Genomic DNA, 19,658 nt, shown 5'->3' on the forward strand with positions numbered 1-19,658 from the left:
GTCATTGATTTAAATATAAACTCTTCCACACCTATATGAATAACATAAAAACTATAAATTCTTACTTATTTTGGCACACCTTTTTGGTGTGTATGTTTATGTATGTACTGTGTGTGTGTGTGTGTATATATATATATATATATATCTCTATATATATATATATATATATATATATATATATCTCTATATATATATATATATATATATATATATAATATATATATATAATATATATCTCATGTGAAATTGAAGAACATTGTGGGACACAGCAGCAAGAAGAGTTAACTTTAGTTGGGACAAGTACTTAAACATAACCTTGCCCCATTCATAAAGAAGACCTGTCAGTTTTTCAAGGATGCTATATAGAAAGTCTGTCACCATTAAAAATAACACATCAACAACTGTGTCCTTCAAGAGCCACGTTAATGTAATAAGGGATCATGGAGGCAAATGCAGTAAGTCATACCCTGACTTCAAAAATGTTCCAGCTGCTGCCTTCTCCTTCTGAGAGGAAGAGTTGGTTGTTCCTTTTTATTGCTCTTCAGATTTACTGGGATTTATGTTAACTCCACAATGGTGATGCAGTTAAGTATGAATCAGTCTTTGTACTGGATCAGTTCACTTGAATACAATATTACACACTTTTAATACTGTAACGTGTATCACACTTTTCACTAGAAACGTCAAGATATTCCAATGCAGCTCTTAATTTGTTTAACAGGAAACTAGTATTCAACCTACTTTGCATTCCTGACCCTAGGGCCACATTCAGGACCCTGTAGTTAAGTTTAATGGTAGCTGTGTAGACGACACAGGTCTTGAGTTATAATGTGACTTCTGAAGAGTATTTTACCAATAAAAACTCTCCTTTTAACAAGTGTTCCCAAGGGATTGATACTGTGGCTACAGCACTAGTTCTCCCTTTTTTTTTTTTTTTTTTAAATATATATACATTTTTTAACTTTTATCCAAGCATGGAAAATGAGTATCAGAAGTCTGTTGTGGAAGATAGTAGCCAAGTTTAAAACATGTGGGACACTGCAGATTTAAGCTAATCAACAAAGAATACATTTCCTTATTAAACTATTTTTTGTAAAGATAGAAGAGAAAAAGGCAAATAGTTCCATGTATTTTAAACTGTCATGTTGGTTACAAATATTATTATTATTATTATTATTATTATTATTATTATTATTATTATTATTATTTTATTATTATTATTATTATTTATTATTTTTAATTTGTAATTCAAATCTTAGGTTTCAAATGTGGTGTGGGGGGGTATTTATTTTTTGTCTTCCAAAGATGATATTGGACTGCAGAGGCCTTCCTTTAAGGATAAAATCATACAAACTGCTTAAAATACCACGCCAGACTTCATTTAACAACCCCTCTCGCTTGACTTGTCAGATTGTTGCTCACACGTATTTGCTCTGCAACAGGAAAATTATTTGGGTGACATGTCACATGTACTGGCTTCCACTGCCTGTCGGGGCAAAAGGGCATCCTATTGGCTGCCTGGGGGGGGGGGGGGTGCTGGAGGCGGGAAAGCCAAGAGAACACTGGAGCATAGTGGGGAGATGACTGAAAAATGACCTTGGGCTTTGTAGCCTTGCACAGTCACATCCGTTTGCAATAATAAAGGCACTGCTTGTGTCTCCGATTTCTACTTCTCATGTACTCCCCATTACGTTTGAATCCTGGTGCTTGATGTCCTGTTAGGAGGAATGCCTCAGTTTATAATCGACTTTTGGGGGGAACAAAAAATCAAGCGTTAGATTTGCTGTTGGATCATTCCACCCCAGTTCAGTTAGCTATGGACAGGATATTTAGGTGTTTTGTTATGCGGGTACTAGCTAATTGGTTGAAAAAGTGGGTCACTTCTCTCTTCCAGAGTTCTCTACATCATCGTTTGGCATTCCCGTGAGGGGAGCTTGTCTTTTTTTTCTGAACCCAGCTGCTGCTACTTGAAATGCTAATATCTTCTAAACCATTTGAGATCTTCACTGTTATGGAAACTCCTAACAGTACCTATCACTTTGACCAGTGACCCTAAATTGGTGGCCATATTAGGGTCATGTGACTTTTTTGGCTTCCAGATGATAGTCAAGCTATAAAAATGTTCAAGTGAAGCTTAGTAGACACTCAAGACCCTTACCCAGTGAGCTTGGGACGGGGCTTACCTGGTGATTTACATCTGGAGCAGGTTTTATTTTTTGACCCAGGTTTGGGAGATAAGTGCTATATCTGTACTATATGCTCTGCTTAACACTATGTAACACAGTTTTTGTTCCTGGGTAGTAAGTGTTATTTCCTAATTGCTTATGCCTCAAAAGTATAGAAAATGGCTGTTATTCCCCACAAACTGCTTTTGTGACCAGGACAGTGATATTTTGAAATTTACCTATTTCCAATGAGAAAACAGGCGAATTTGTGTCTTTTCGTTCACATAGTCAGAAAAAAACAACATATGAATCCAAATTAACATGTATTTATACTAAAGTAATACAAAAATGACTACAAAAGATTTAGAAGTGAGTAGTTTTTCGAGATTTACGATTATACTGTAAATCACTTTCACGAATCAGCCCCCAAATGTAGTCTCCCATCATGTTCTCGTTATACTGTCCTTGGTAGCGGCGTTCAAAGTCCAGTATATCCTGGTGGAAGCGCTCGCCTTGCTCCTCCGAGTACGCTCCCATGTTCTCCTTGAATTTATCAAGATGAGCATCAAGGGTATGGACTTTGAGCGACATCCTACAGCCCATTGTGCCGTAGTTCTTCACCAGAGTCTCAACCAGCTCCACATAGTTTTCGGCCTTGTGATTGCCCAGGAAGCCCCGAACCACTGCGACAAAGCTGTTCCAAGCCGCTTTCTCCTTACTAGTGAGCTTCTTGGGGAATTCATTGCACTCCAGGATCTTCTTTATCTGTGGTCCGACGAAGACACCGGCTTTGACCTTTGCCTCAGACAGCTTAGGGAAGAAGTCTTGAAGGTACTTGAAGGCTGCCGACTCCTTATCTAGAGCTCTGACAAATTGTTTCATAAGACCCAATTTGATGTGCAGTGGTGGCATGAGCACCTTCCGGGGGTCCACCAGTGGCTCCCACTTGACGTTGTTCCTCCCCACAGAGAACTCGGTCCGCTGTGGCCAGTCCCGCCTGTGGTAGTGTGCCTTGGTGTCCCTGCTGTCCCAAAGGCAAAGATAGCAAGGAAACTTTGTAAAACCGCCTTGGAGACCCATCAGGAATGCCACCATTTTGAAGTCTCCTATGACCTCCCAGCCGTACTCATCATACTTCAAGGCGTCCAGCAAGGTCTTGATGCTGTTGTAATCCTCTTTGAGGTGCACCGAGTGAGCCAGGGGAAGAGACGGGTACTTGTTACCATTATGGAGCAGCACGGCTTTGAGGCTCCTGGATGAGCTGTCAATGAAGAGGCGCCACTCATTCTGGTTACAGGCGATTCCGATTGCCTCGAACAGACTGGTCACATTGTGGCAGAAGCAGAGCCCATCTTGACGGGTGAAGAAGCTGGAAAAAGGTTGGTGACACTTCCTCTGATCTGCGACTTGCACACTTTCATCCAACAAGTTCCACTGCTTGAGCCTAGACGTCAAAAGCTCGGCATTGGACTTGGTGAGACCAAGATCTCTAATCAAGTCATTGAGGTCTTTGGTTGGGGTAGTATGGGTTTCTCTCCTCAGCTCCACCTCTGAAATTGTCATCTGGATCTACAACGTCTGCCTCGCTCTCTGACTTGCTGCTCTCTTCTAAAGACGGCTGCTCTCTCTCCGGAGGAGTGGATACGGGGAGCTCATGGCAGTGTGGCACCAGGGCGATGGATGAAGGAAGGTCCAGATACGTGATAGCAGGTGCATTCTTGTCAGTCCGACGTTTGGAAGGGTCCACCATGCAGAAGTAGCAGTTGCTTGAGTGGTCAGTGGGTTCCCGCCAAATTCTTGGGATAGCGAACTTCATGGCTCTCTCTTCCCCTCTGTACCATCCTACAAAAATACATTTATTTCACCAATGACTAATGTGTAAGAGATTCTCGCAACATTTTTCATATACGATATATTTTTTCAATAACATTGAAAATTGTAAAACATTTTAAAATTAAAAACTTTTACAATTTTAAAAATTTTAACAAATTTTATAACATAAAATTCCGAGCAACAATTGTCCATCTTACCTTCCAGAGTTTTTTTGCAGTGCTCGCAGGTGAAATGAGGTGCCCAGGGTTTGTCTTGATCCCCAACAGGTATGCCGAAATATGCCTTGTAGGCCTCACACATCTTAGCAGATGCTTCCACGGAGTACTTTTTCGCTCTTGTCTTGATAAATTGGCCGCAGATATAGCAAAATGCGTCTGCCGGATTCTTGTAGCCTCTTGATGCCATCTCAGAAAAATGCAGATATGTATCCACTCAGGCAGCTGGAACTAAACTGAACTGGTGGGCTTAAGGCCCCTGTATTTATACTACTATTTATATTACTGGAAAGTTCTAGAAGTTACTCCAAGTTTACTCAGCACTGAATCTATCTGGAATGTTCTGGAAAATAGGTACATTTCAAAATATCACTGTCCTGGTCACAAAAGCAAAGTTTGTGGGGAGTAATAGCCATTTTCTATACTTTTGAGGCATAAGCAATTAGAAAATAACACTCACTACCCAGGAACAAAAAGAAGAAAAAAAAATTGTTACACGGTGTTGCCGTTTTTGGAAACAGGAAACGTCATTTTATTTTCCTGCATCTGGTTTCATTGATTTTTATGAGTACTCATGTTGGGCTATCCGAGATACCATTTAGAGCAATTATTCTGAAAAGTTTTTTTTAAATATTTTAATATCCTGTGCACAGCATGCTGATTCACACTGGACTCCCCTGCTTATTTTCTGTGATAATGTCTTCATAATTAACCAAAGTCAACAGATTTACTAAACAAAAATAACATGAAGTTTACTGTAGTAGTTCAGTTTGCAGGATCTACTGTAGCTTCAAACATATGTTTCTACTCTGGAAAACACGCAATAGTTTGCATAAGTCACACTAGACCGTAGTACACTGAAAATACTACTATTAATGAAAACTGATCAAAGTAATGTATGACTACTATTTCATTTTTGCTCTAGACTGGAAAAATACTTTTTTTTTTTCCCCACAGGCGTGTTCAAGACATTATTAGCATTTGAATTACCAATAGCATAAAAAGTGCTAAAATAATATTCATGCTCAGGAAAATGTAATCATTTTTAGCTTCCTAAAGCAATGTCACATTATATTTTTGTAATCCTGGCTTGCTGCATGTTTCATATTTGAGTAAGTTGTGTCCCGGGGCTGTGAGCAGAGTGAACTTCATCATTCAGTATGTTTAGATGTTCTGTATGCTGGCCAACGGTAGTTTGCTGTGTATATAATATTGGAAAAAAGGCTTTACATACATGTTTTGGATCAATGTTGATTTCAAGGAAAGCACCTCGAAAGCATGTCTCTTATGCCCTGTGGTACTGAAGAGGTTAACTCCAGCTCAGCTTGTCATTATGTGTTGATCTACTTCTGTCACTGATTATTTCCAGGGCAGTTTGTTGCTTCGAAATGCTAAAGGTCACAGTCAGTCTGTTAAATCTTTCTCTCTCTCTCTCTCTCTCTCTCTCTATAAATGAAATAAAAGCTAACACAGAATCCTGTATTTTAATAGCTATCAAAGGCTGTCACCTCTGTGCTGTCTTAATATTCCCTCAATGCTTGAAACCGGAATCTTTTTTTCATCTCCAGCGATGCAGCGCAAAGATACCTTGCAGGGAAGCTGTTCAGTTCATCTCTTACGGGCCATGTAATAAGCCCCATGCTGCAACAACTTGCCCCTCCCCCATGCATCCAGCGTTCTGTGTGCACGGTGGCCCTGCTGGAGTCTCCCCTTCATGGACGATATGGCAGGAGTTGCATTGCAGCAGGTGGAGTTGCCGTAGTGGATTCAGCTCTGAGTTTGGCAGAGAGTCTACCCCCCTGAGCCATTTAACCACTGGAGTATTGTCCCTTGATAGTGGACTTCAAAACTAAAAACACCAGCAACATGATGGCTTGTTTATGCCTTCCTTGTATTTACTTATGTATTGGATGCTTTCATTGATTTGTGCGTAAAAAAGAAAATAAAAACTGAAGAATGTTATTTGAAAACTGATGGGGGGGACTGTGTATAAGGGATGCTGCAGAAAGCAACATGCTATCTTTGTTTTCTCTCTGATTGTCTGTGCTGTGGAGTGAGGAGTTGATGTTGAAATCAAAAAGCAGGCAGAGACTACAGAGACATTTTTCTAGAATCTCAATCGCTGATCGATTGAAGTGCCCAGGCTCTGAAAAAATGTCTCCCAGCATCAAAAACTCAGACTGCTTTTCTCCAATGCTGTGCCACTGTAAAGTAGCATGCACCAACAGTACGGTCTCTCTAATGTTTGGATGCAAGGTGGGTCTGATTTTATTATTTTTCTTTTGCATTTCATGTAATACCTTTTGTAAAGCTGCAGAGATGATACACAAAATAGATGCAGTTATTGCTTTTTAGCATTTAAGCTGTTTATCAGGTTTCAGGAGGTTTACATGCCGGGTGCTATCTGAAAACTCCAGTCAGCTATACGGCAGATAATTGTCACCAGCTGAACAAATCAATGAGGAACAGCATTTGTACGCATTATAGATCAGATAGCAGTAATAAATGAACATGTGTGTGCACTATTAAACTCTTACGTAAAAAGGTCTTTAACTGCTGCATGCTGTGCTTTATGTCATTTCATTATTAAGCATTCATCTTTTTTTTTTTTTCCTTCATCGCCGGTTCCATTTATTTTCTTTGGAGAAATGATAGCATCAGAGACCTTTTCTATTGAAATGTAAGGCTAAAAATGCTTCCTGACTGACAGAAGTGATAGTTGGCAGGTCTTGGTTTACAAAAGTGGAGCCATGGGCATTTTTAGATTTTTTATTTTTTTTTATACCCAGCACATGTTACAACATCACATTTTCTGTAACCCTTCATATCTTGAAGGCGTATCGTTGTGCATCATACATGCTGTCTGGTAATTAGCCTTTTAAAAGCTTCTTGATGGCTTTCTGTACTGTTGGATATTTGGCTGTAGACTTTTTTTTTGGCGTCTGCACATTGCACATTGACACAGAGACATGGTCAGACATTAAAATATAAATATTGTTTTAATTGTCATTTTGAATAAAAAAAAACTCTGAAGTCGGACAGCAGCTTTTAAATTGATATAGAGATATCCTTATTGCAGAGAAGAGCAGCATGATGAGATGCATTTGTTTTTCATCCATTTGCTGTAGATGTAGTATTTTCTTTATTATTTAACGTAACTGGGTGAATATTGTCACACTGTAGCTATAGTGTTGATGCCTGACTGAGATGTGCTCAAAGAGTACAAACCCATGTTCCTAATATTTCTTATTGGTGCTTCACATCATTTTTATGAAATACCTTGACATCTCATATACTCGTAAGTAATCAATTCTGAAATGTGGGGAATGGGACCCTAGTTTTGTATATAGCTTTTTGGTTTGCAGTCATTTTAATTAGAGTTAAGCCTTGAAAAAATAGACTCCCGACAATTCATGCTCCGATTTTTAATTTTGTTCTGTAAATCTGCATTTCCCTGTATTTCTAAAATAAACAATTTATTGGATTTGTAGTATCTTGATACTTAAATCGCATCATCAAAAATGGATAGAAATCATCTATTCAATCAGTAAACTCATTATTTACCCTGAATAAGCTCTGCAATTAAGCCAAAGGATTATGTTTTATTATTATTTGTGTGATTTCAGTAGGTCTAAATTTGGGCAACCATGAGTACACAGGCTAAAGTGAGAGAGCTGTAATAAAAAATGGTTAGCTTGTGAGGAGAGTTTTCTGAAAATGTCACTTAAGTTATGGATGAATGAATGGTTGGGTTAGGATGGGAAGCTTTATAATTGTCATTAAAAGTTTCTGTCTGGCCTAACGGCCTAGAAAAGTGTATTGCCAGTTTATTAAAACAGCTTACTATAATACACTTACTGGCAGCATGTTATTTTAATGATACAGGGGTATTACAAGGATGAATGCAAAGTCTTGGTTCACTAGATTGTTAAAGCTAAAGTGGTATTACATTGTAATCTAGCAGCTAGCACAGAGAGGAAGTGTGTGACCTCAGAACAAAGGCAGTGGTTGTGTATTTAAAGTTATTGTACAGGTTGTATTTGATCAGATATATAGATGAAAAAGGGAGCAGCGTGATTCCTAGACCGAGCATAAACTGTGGTTCTGGCATGCCCATGAAGTGATGTCTGGTAATTATTTGGCTTACAGTTTTATTAATGAACTTTTCTGCTTCCTGCGGGAGAGTACGTTGTCAGCATTTCACAATAGAACACTTTGCTCTGGGCGTAGTTGTCTGGGGTGGGTGGGGGAAAAACACTTAAGACTGGGATGTTGGCTCCCTGGGGAGTTTGTCTGGAATTGCTATCAGTCACATGTGGTTTACAATACTGCAGTGAGCAATGTTACCATAATGGTCAACTACTGTAGGTTTGCTGGCTTACTTTGAATGGGTAGCAAGTCAGCTTTGTGACTCCTCTATAATTGAAACTACTTCTTTTTGTGTGTGCATTTTAAAAGTGAAAAACAGGAGTCCAACAATTAGGTGAGAGTGCTTGCAACCGTAGATGAATTAACCCTTGAGGGTGTTCACCTAATTTCTCAGAATTTTATTGGCAGTGCAAGACACTTGTAGCCACAGGCATTTGTTTTGTACTGAGCGTTGTTATGCTTGCAATATTTCAGGTGGTTCTTATTGCAACTACTCTTAATATTGTGTGTTTGTTTTTATGGGTCTGTGTTAAGGGGACTAAGTTTTAGCAGCTGCTCTTCAGTTCTAGTTGCTGCAATAATAGAGGCTACAGTAAATCGGCAAAAATATGTTTTATTTTAGAAAGTGCCCTCCCCATCTAGTGCCCAGCAGTGTAATGCCAGCAAAACCAAAGGAAACTTGATGCAAAGAGCCTAGGTTATATCCTATCTTAGGTTATATCCATGGCAGACTTCTAGAGCTTCTCTTCAATTCTAGTTCACGGGTGAAAGCACCTCAGTGGATTATCAAACTGAAAGATAAAGTTGAAAAATTGTAATAAGAGCCAATCAGAATGACGACAAACCATTATAAAAAGGCAAGGGTTATCATAGTACAGTAAAAGACCTGTAGTCCGGTTTGATTTGATAGGCCAAATCTGTTTGTTTTTCTTAATGACAGACCTGCTCCTAAAAACCTGAGTGTCCGTCCCCGGTAGCATCTGTGTGAGTGGTTGAGCAAGCTGTTCAAGCTCACACCTGCAGAGTGCTCTGTTAGTGAGCAAGAGGGGCAGGGTTGATTCTGTATTATATAGCACCCTGAAGGCCAATTATGTACCAGGATGCTGGAAAGTCAAATGGAGAAATTCGAAATGCGGAACCGTGTGCTCCAGTGTATTGCGCCATCTATCTGTAGGGGTTTCTTCATGATTTGTATTAACTCTCAACACTTCCTTCCTAACTGATGCAATAATTCTTCCATATATATCTGAATTAGTACACTGATTGAAGCACTGGCCAAAATGTTTATCAACTTATTTTCTTGATTTTATAGACCCATACAGAAATACTTGTACCAAAACTGCAGACTATGAGGGGACTTTTGTTTTACTTGTAACCATTAAGTACCAACAATACTAACGTAGTCCAGTACAGATATTCTCCTTGTAAAGCTAAGAGTTACAGAACAGAAGTACATCATAGGGATAATTTGTACTGTAGTGTACACATCTGAATATTAAATTACACTTTAGAAGGTGATGGTTTAAAAATCAATTGCTTTTTTCTCTTTGTACCGACTCCTGTCTGCTCATTACAGACGAGCAGCTTAATAACAGGAGCAGGCATTGTTTTTCGAGTTGTGTTTCTTTTATTAATGAGTATTTATTTCTAGGTCATTAATTCCCTGGATAAATTCCTGTTGTAATGGTACATTTCATTTACAAGAGTGTCCTGTGGTCAAGGTTTCGGCAGCAGCAATGACAGCTTGTTTTAGAGGAGGCTGGGAGGAACAGAACTTCTGTTATGGTCCCAACTGTAGTGCACAAAAGTCTTTTGGATGCAAAAAAAATGAAATAAAAATATGTTTTCCTCTTTCAGTCATCCCCATAGCAGATTGTGTTACAGATCCCAACAACTGCTTGAAGCTGACAAGGGATGAGGTTTTTATATTTAATGATTCCCAGTGGGCTGTTTCTGTTGATTTTGGTTCTTTGTGCTGGCAAGAAGTTATTTTGAAGACTGTTTATCAAACAAACTGCTGTAAATCAATTATTTTACTACTTGGTTTTAGGTGATTGTAATACCAGTTGTCAAAAGGCTCTTTCTCTGCCTAAATGCCACGAATGAGATACTGCTCTGTGGGCTAGTCTTAAAATGCACATTAATATTGTAGTAATTTTTTTTTTTTATAACTAGTGCAGTACTTTAAGTTCTGTGCTGAGCATTTAAGACATTTGTGACAACTTTCGATAACACAAGTTTTCACAGGTGGTTTTTGATTCAGGAAATGTCGCGGTAACCACTTGGATAACCCATACTTCAATAGTATAAAACAAATGTGTATAAGACTACCTGTGTACAACACTAATGTGTATGAATAGACTGTGAATGAATTCTGAATATGAAATATGTATAGTTACTACTCTAAAATCATGTGTATTTCTGAAAAAAACAGAGACAAAATTTGGATAACATTTAAACTATAAACACCCCTTTTGATATGGTAGCTAGAGAGACTCAATCGGTTTCTGTTGAAAACCAGATCAGGGTTAAACTGGCTTGAAATAATACTAAGAGACTGGTCTGTCGCACCTTATTGTTTCCTTAAGTATCAGACTCAACCTTTGGGACATGTAGCGTAGGCTTTGAAATCCCCGCTGCTATCTGGTGCATTTCCTTTTGGATTAATCTGTCCTCTTGATCTGAGGAATCTTAACTGTGTGAGAAGCTTAAAGTGTATCTTGCAGGTCAAACACACCAATACATTTCTGTATAGATTTCACCAATAGAAATAAAATAGTTTTTATGCAGTTAAATATTAATAAACAACAAAGATATGATGGATTTTGTGTGGTGTGTGGCCACACCCACTCAATCACACTGGCCGGAATAGAACCGGAAGTTACATACGAAAAGGTAAACACACAAGGCGACTGCCGCTGAAAACATCGAAGAGGAAGTCGAAGACCCAGTTTTAGGGAACAGGGGCCACAACCCTACATTTAACTGCCGGTGAGGCAGTGGGATCCCACTGATCAACAGAGGCAGCGACTAAATGGGGATCGACAAGAAATAGTTGTGGACCTTCCAAAATCCGTGGCGGATCGGCAATACTGCAGGGTGAGTGTAATTTCCAAAATTGTAATGCGTTTGATTACCAATAATATACACTTCAGTATCTATACTCTGTAATTAATTTTATATGAGTTTAGTGATTCTCTTGTGGCCTATAATACCCATTTTTGTAATTGTCTGTGATCACAAGCCACAGACTGTCCACAGAACAGCAGACCACTGACAGTGACACCTGTGAAATCTTTTCAATTATTATTATTTTATTATTTGTTTATTTAGCAGACACCTTTATCCAAGGTGATTTTACAGAGACTAGGGTGTGTGAACTATGCTTCGGCTGCAGAGTCACTTACAACAACAAGGTGGTCAGGGTCACACAGTGATTCAGTGGCTGAGCTGGGATTTAAACCGGGGGCCTCCTGGTTACAAGCCGTTTTCTTTAACCACTGGACCACCCAGCCTTCTATTCAAAGGATTGATAAAACGGCATTATATAAAGCAGATGACAACTTCCGCAATGAATATGGAAAAATAAACGTTTCTTTACTCAGCATTACGTCAGTGGTACAAACTTCCTGATGCAGTAAAGTTCGGATAGTTGTTTGTAATCCAGAAATAAAGGTTTATATTCCAATATGGTAATGCCATAACAACTATTTACATGTTTTGTATCCTGATGATGCACACACAATAATTCTCTATATAATTTTAAAAGTGAGTGCCGAGAACTGTTTCCCTTTTGAAACGTTGCGTGTGACGTGGTACAAAAAGGTTGTGTTTTTGGTAGGCGTGATCCACATTAATCACATTTTAGTGGCCTATATTTTAATGTCGACCAACGTGTTGTGTACCATTAAACAGCAACTGTAGTTGCTTTCACATACGCTTTGATGCCTTCTGCAAACCCAGTTCATACTGAACCCTGTAAACAGTGAAGCAGTACAGTTTTATCTTGGTATGGTACGCCGCTGGACTCTTTTGAACCCAAATTGGACTGTGCATCTTTAGAATGCCAGGTTTGCTCAGTTCTATTTAAGTGGTCTCAGTATTTAGATCTTCCATCGTTTAGACCACACAGTCTGTTCATTAAAAACAGCAGGTGGTTAGGAAGTTGTTGAGGTTGGTATTGTATTGGCAGCTATGTTCTGAATGTTCTAGACTGAACTCTTTTTACACTGTGTATAATTGAGAACTTCTGTCTTTTGATGAGTGGAGAGAATGACATTAGTTGCAGATGGTATACTGTATGACTAGCTTTGAGTTGCTTTCACTATGGTACTATTTGGATTAATGTGGGTAGGTCAATTTGGTGTTAGAACAATGAATGATATGCTCACAAGGTTGTGTGTGTGTGTGTGTGTGTGTGTGTGTGTGTATATATATATATATATATATATATATATATATATATATATATATATATATATATATATATATACAGTACTATGCAAAAGTTTTAGGCAGGTGTGAAAAAATACTGTAAAGTAAGAATGCTTTCAAAAATAGACATGTTAATAGTTAATATTTCTCAATTAACAAAATGCAAAGTGAGTGAACAGAAGAAAAATCCACATCAAATCAATTTTTGGTGTGACCACCCTTTGCCTTCAAAACAGCATCAATTTTTCTAGGTACACTTGCACACAGTTTTTGAAGGAACTCGGCAGGTAGGTTGGCCCAAACATCTTGGAGAACTAACCACAGTTCTTCTGTGGATTTAGGCAGCCTCAGTTGCTTCTCTCTCTTCATGTAATCCCAGACAGACTCGATGATGTTGAGATCAGGGCTCTGTGGGGGCCATACCATCACTTCCAGGACTCCTTGTTCTTCTTTACGCTGAAGATAGTTCTTAATGACTTTCGCTGTATGTTTGGGGTCGTTGTCATGCTGCAGAATAAATTTGGGACCAATCAGATGCCTCCCTGATGGTACTGCATGATGGCTAAGTATCTGCCTGTACTTCTCAGCATTGAGGAGACCATTAATTCTGACCAAATCCCCAACTCCATTTGCAGAAATGCAGCCCCGAACTTGCAAGGAACCTCCACCATGCTTCTGTTGCCTGCAGACACTCATTCGTGTACCGCTCTCCAGCCCTTCGGCGAACAAACTGCCTTCTGCTACAGCCAAATATTTCAAATTTTGACTCATCAGTCCAGAGCACCTGCTGCCATTTTTCTGCACCCCAGTTCCTGTGTTTTCGTGCATAGTTGAGTCGCTTGGCCTTGTTTCCACGTCGGAGGTATGGCTTTTTGGCCACAAGTCTTCCATGAAGTCCTCTTCTGACCAGACTTCTCCGGACAGTAGATGGGTGTACCAGGGTCCCACTGTTTTCTGCCAATTCTGAGCTGATGGCACTGCTGGACATCTTCCGATTGCGAAGGGAAGTAAGCATGATGTGTCTTTCATCTGCTGCAGTAAGTTTCCTTGGCCGACCACTGCGTCTACGGTCCTCAACGTTGCCCGTTTCTTTGCTTCTTCAAAAGAGCTTGGACAGCACATCTGGAAACCCCTGTCTGCCTTGAAATTTCTGCCTGGGAGAGACCTTGCTGATGCAGTATAACTACCTTGTGTCTTGTTGCTGTGCTCAGTCTTGCCATGGTGTATGACTTTTGACAGTAAACTGTCTTCAGCAACCTCACCTTGTTAGCTGAGTTTGGCTGTTCCTCACCCAGTTTTATTCCTCCTACACAGCTGTTTCTGTTTCAGTTACTGATTGTGTTTCAACCTACATATTGAATTGATGATCATTAGCACCTGTTTGGTATAATTGTTTAATCATACACCTGACTATGCCTACAAAATCCCTGACTTTGTGCAAGTGTACCTAGAAGAATTGATGCTGTTTTGAAGGCAAAGGGTGGTCACACCAAATATGGATTTGATTTAGATTTTTCTTCTGTTCACTCACTTTGCATTTAGTTAATTGATAAATATAATCTATTAACATGTCTATTTTTGAAAGCATTCTTACTTTACAGCATTTTTTCACACCTGCCTAAAACTTTTGCACAGTACTGTGTGTGTGTGTGTGTATATATGTGTGTGTGTGTATATATATATATATATATATATATATATATATATATATATATATATATATATATATATATATATATATATAATTTGTCTCGTACTATTAAGCTTAAAAGAGCTTTGAAGTGTTACTTTAAAAAAAGTGACAACGTCAAAAGAACATTTGACAGCTTCTTGTGTGCTTTCTAGTTTGTTTTCTTTTTTACTTTTGTTGTCTGGCAGCAATAAATTGCATTCAGTCATCAAATAGTTCTACTGTTCTAGATTTCATCCACATGCCATCTCTTTGTCGAGGCTTGGTGCTTGAAATTTCTGTAGTTATAATCAATTTCCCATTGCGTCTCTCTCTCTCTCTCTCTCTCTCTCTCTCTCTCTCTCTCTCTCTCTCTCTCTCTCTCTCTAATATATTCATTCATTCTATATATATATATATATGACACACACACACACAGTGTATGTCTTAAATATGAATTGGAGAAGAGGGCTATAGTAGAAAATTATTGACCCGAGGGAAGACGATTGTTACTGACGGGACTATACCCTGGATGTAACAATAGTCTTCCTGAGGGTCACATCATTTTCCACTATGGCTGAGTCTCTAGTACATATTTAATATGTGAATCAGTCAAGAAAATAAGTGACAAGGTTGGATAGTAAATACAACTTTATATATTTTAGCTGATACAGTGCCTTGCATAAGTATTCACCCCCCCCTTGGACTTTTCCACATTTTGTAGTGTTACAACCTGGAATTAAAATGGATTTAATTGGGATTTTTACCATTTGATTTACACAACATACTTAACACTTTGAAGGTGCACAATATTTTTTATTGTGGCACAAAAGTTAATTAAACAAACAAAAAAGACATTTGTTGGTTGCATAAGTATTCACCCCCCTGAGTCAATACTTGGTAGAAGCACCTTTGGCAGCAATTACAGCTGTTAGTCTTTTTGGGTAAGTCAAGTTGGATGGGGACCGTTGGTGAACAGCAATTTTCAAGTCTTGCCACAGATTCTCAATCGGATTGAGGTCTGGGCTTTGACTGGGCCATTCTAAGACATTCAGATTCTTGTTTTTAAACCACTCCAGTGTAGCTTTGGCTGTGTGTTTAGGGTCATTGTCCTGCTGGAAGGTGAACCTCCGCCCCAGTCCCAGGTCTCTTGATGACTGAAACAGGTTTTTCTCTACAATTTCCCTGTATTTGGCTCCATCCATCTTGCCCTCAATCCTGACCAGTTTCCCAGTCCCTGCCGATTGAAAAGCATCCCCATAACATGATGCTGCCACCACCATGCTTCACTGTGGGGATGGTGTTCTCAGGGTGATGAGCAGTGTTGGCTTTGCGCCTCGCATAGTGTTTTGCGCTAAGGCCAAAAAGTTCAATTTTGGTCTCCCACATGCCTTTTGGCAAATTTTGTGTCTCCCACATGCCTTTTGGCAAAATCCAAACTGGATTTGACATGGGTTTTTTTCAGCAATGGCTTTCTTCTTGCCACTCTTCCATAAAGCCCAGCTTTGTGGAGCGCCCGGGTTAGAGTTGTCCCATGGACAGTTTCTCCCATCTCAGCTGTGGATCTCTCCAACTCCTTCAGAGTTACCATTGGCCTCTCGGTTGCTTCTCTGACTAATGCCCTCCTTACCTGGTCACTGAGTTTTGGTGGACGGCCTTCTCTAGGCAGAGTCGCGGTTGTGCCATATTCGTTCCATTTTTTTAATAATGGATTTAACGGTGCTCCGGGGGATGTTCAAAGTTTGGGATATTTTTTTATAACCCAACCCTGATTGGTGCTTCTCCAGAACTTTATCCCGGACTTGTTTTGATAGCTCCTTGGTCTTCATGATGCTGTTTGTTTAGATATGCTCTCTAACTCTGGGGCCTTCCAGAAACAGGTGTATTTAATCTGAGATCATGTGAGACACCTTAATTGCACACAGGTGGACTCCATTCAACTAATTATGTGACTTCTGAAGGCAACTGGTTGCACCAGACCTTAATTTTAATTCCAGGTTGTAACACTACAAAATGTGGGAAAGTCCAAGGGGGGGTGAATACTTATGCAAGGCACTGTACAGTATAAGTAGGCTAAGTAAATAAATAAAACAAATAAATAACAAAAAAAAAAATTGAAGTTCATACTGTATAGTTAACAAAGTTTTCCGTCTCTGTCTGGTTTGTCGACTGCTGCATAATCCAGTTTATATCCCTCCTGTCATTTGTTTACATCGTTGAGTTGAATTTGTTTGTTATTCATAGTCAGAAATCACATGACATACCCAGACTACTGACCAGTGCTGTCAGAATGTTAGTTCAATCTATTCCTCCTATGGTGAGGTTTTAACAAATCACAAGCCAGGATTTCCAATCACTGATTCATAAGATAGATATAGATGGATGGATGGATGGATGGATGGCCGTTCTTAGCAACCCTGATAGATAACTTTTTAACATTTTCCCAGGAACCAGTCCCGTCCCATAGACTTTTAATGTTAATGGAATTCTGATATTAGCAACTGCACGCCGCTTATTGACATCTTTATTACTAGTTGGCAGTGCTACAGAGTGCACTTGCATGATTTATGCGCATACTTCATGCAGCTTTTATAACACAATGACTTCGCAACTCCATATTTCTGGCAGACTGAGTCAGAATCGTGGCTTTGAAACTGGCTACAAAGTTGCACGCAAAATTGAGATGGATTTACAGCGGAAGGTGGTACATTGTAAAAAGCGGACAACATTGAACAATTTCTTATTTTAAAATTGTGTTCTTTAGAGTTGATTGTAAGTACAACACATTTTTTATGTTTGCTTTACTCATTGTAAGGACAATTGTAGTACATCGTTGTGTAGTACTATTGAAGCCTACTTCCTTTTTTTAAATGCACGCGTGAAGTAAACAGTTCTATGTAATACGTGTTTCTCATATTCATTTTTTTTAACACTAACGTTTAAAACACTTTTCAGTTCCATATTGGCAACTTTCGGTTAATTACAACTTTTTGTTGGGCACCGAGAGGTTGTTAATAAGTGGCATCTACTGTCTCTCTCTCTCTCTCTCTCTCTCTCTCTCATATATTTATATATATATATATATATATATATATATATATATATATATATATATATATATATATATATGAATATCTCGGTGTAGCTGCAGTAAAGACATGTGGCTAAAACTATCCTGGCCTTGGACTGATGGAGCGGAGAGCAGTTTCATATTAAATGGCCTGTCAGGAGGTTGATTTTATTTGAACCAAAACTGCATGGTCAGGCAAAGGAACTCTCCACTGGCATTTCTTTCTCAATTGGATAATATCATTCTTTGTGCCAGTGTCATTTATTATTTATTATTATTATTTATTTCTTAGCAGACGCCCTTATCCAGGGCGACTTACAATTGTTACAAGATGTCACATTATTTTTACATACAATTACCCATTTATACAGTTGTGTTTTTACTGGAGCAATCTAGGTAAAGTACCTTGCTCAGGGGTACAGCAGCAGTGTCCCCCACCTGGGATTGAACTCATGACCCTCCGGTCAAGACTCCAGAGCCCTAACCACTACTCCACACTGCTGCCCTGTCATTCCATGCATTCCAGAATCATTACATGTTTCAGTATTCTGGAATTTGTAGAATTGCATCACCTGAGTAAATGTAAAAATTTGAGATGATCAACTAGAGAGTGTTGAGTTTCGATAGAAATGCAACTTAAGCTAGTAATGAAAGGTAAACTCTGGAAACTATAGTATGTATAATGGATATTAAACAATAAAAGGAATAATGTGGAATACGGCTAACAGTACTGTATTAAATGTACTTTCTGTGCTCCTGCATTGAATCAATTTGAGCTCAGAAATCAAACGTGGTAACCAAAGTCCTCCATTAAAGGAAAAAAAGAATCAAACACACACACACATTTCTAGCTTCAGGTATGTGTATGTGAAGTTCAAACACAATTCAAGCTTTAGACTTGACTGAAATGGTTCTTAACGTCGGGAGTCTGTTTTTAAATGACATTCCCAGAAGGCATCTTCAGACAATGATGGCAATTCGTCTTGGTGGTTTACTGTGGGATTAACTAAAACTCACCAGTGCAAGAGTCAGGTCTGCTTCTATATTTGGATTTCTGCGCTTCAGATATGCAGTGCTTGGTTTTTCAGTTGTGTGGGAATACATGCATATTGAAGACAATACAGTCTTTTGAAAACAGTAATGAAAAGCAATACATCCTGAAAATTAATTTAGGAGCTTCATATTATATAAAAAGCTTTTAAAGCAGTCGGAACATTTTACTCTGTATCTGACATGAGTTACTTGTGTGTGCTTTTTAATTAGTGGCAACCTCGATGATCTACTGTCATGCATACATCACTGAACTTAAACAGGCGATCACTCAGTCTTTTAATAAAATACTTTAAACATCACGTTTGAGCAGCAGTAGAAATTATTTTGATTTTTTGCTGAAGCGCATATCTGCTGCTTGTGCGTCTTTTCATCTTTTTTTCTTTATCCACCTTGGTTTTTGTGAAACTATTCATATACTGTGTGTAAATTCATATGCTGTACACAGTACTGCCAGGTCAATCACAGCCATATTGCAATTCTGTTGAGGAAAAACATTCACCACCGTGCAATGAAACTTACAAATGATGGAAAACAGATTCTATGAATACCACCAATAGTCAAGAAAGCCCTGTGGTTATAAATGTTACTGCTTTCCCTGCCTCATATATAGCCCGTTTTGGATACTGATTGATACTGATTGACAAGGTAGAGGGAAAGATTGTAACAGACAGTGTTGTCTGATAAGGTTACAAGCTGTCCTCCTACATTAGTTAACAAAAAGGTCTTAAATCTGAAGTCTTAAATTATGTAGCACTTGGCTCCCCCACTAAAACCAGCTATACTTTGCAGCCTCTAAGTAGATGCACTGTAGGCTGACGATTTGACTTTTATGTTAAAGTGCAAATTGATTTTGAGAGAATTCTTTAAAAATAAATAAAATAAAATAAACCATCCTCCCACAGTGCAGGATGGTTTCTGCATACAGTACATCCTCGCTATAACAAATCCAAGCCTTTTGTTTGTTATATCGAGGGTTCATTATAGCGAAAGGACAATCAAAATGAACAATAAACTGTTAGTAAGTTAATGATGAGATTGTGACTAAAAGTAGAATTACATGTACCTGTTTG

At 38.7% G+C, this 19,658-nt stretch overlaps 1 protein-coding gene across 22 annotated transcripts in view; it reads left to right on the plus strand.

The window, feature by feature from the left end:
* The window catches only part of LOC117417163 (disks large homolog 1), a 207,851-nt gene that overhangs the window by 63,809 nt on the left and 124,384 nt on the right, over positions 1–19,658 (plus strand). The window contains exon 1 of one of the 22 annotated variants that reach the window (XM_034029099.3): positions 6,291–6,469. The exons of 20 other annotated variants lie outside the window; for them this stretch is intronic. In XM_034029099.3, the coding sequence (XP_033884990.2) occupies positions 6,368–6,469 (102 nt within the window). In that variant the 5' untranslated portion in view covers positions 6,291–6,367. Of the gene's footprint in view, positions 1–6,290; positions 6,470–19,658 lie in introns of those variants that run through there. One more of the 22 variants, XM_059034552.1, reaches the window with a different exon arrangement.

Source organism: Acipenser ruthenus, chromosome 12, assembly GCF_902713425.1.
Source record: "Acipenser ruthenus chromosome 12, fAciRut3.2 maternal haplotype, whole genome shotgun sequence".
Lineage (NCBI taxonomy): Eukaryota > Metazoa > Chordata > Actinopteri > Acipenseriformes > Acipenseridae > Acipenser > Acipenser ruthenus.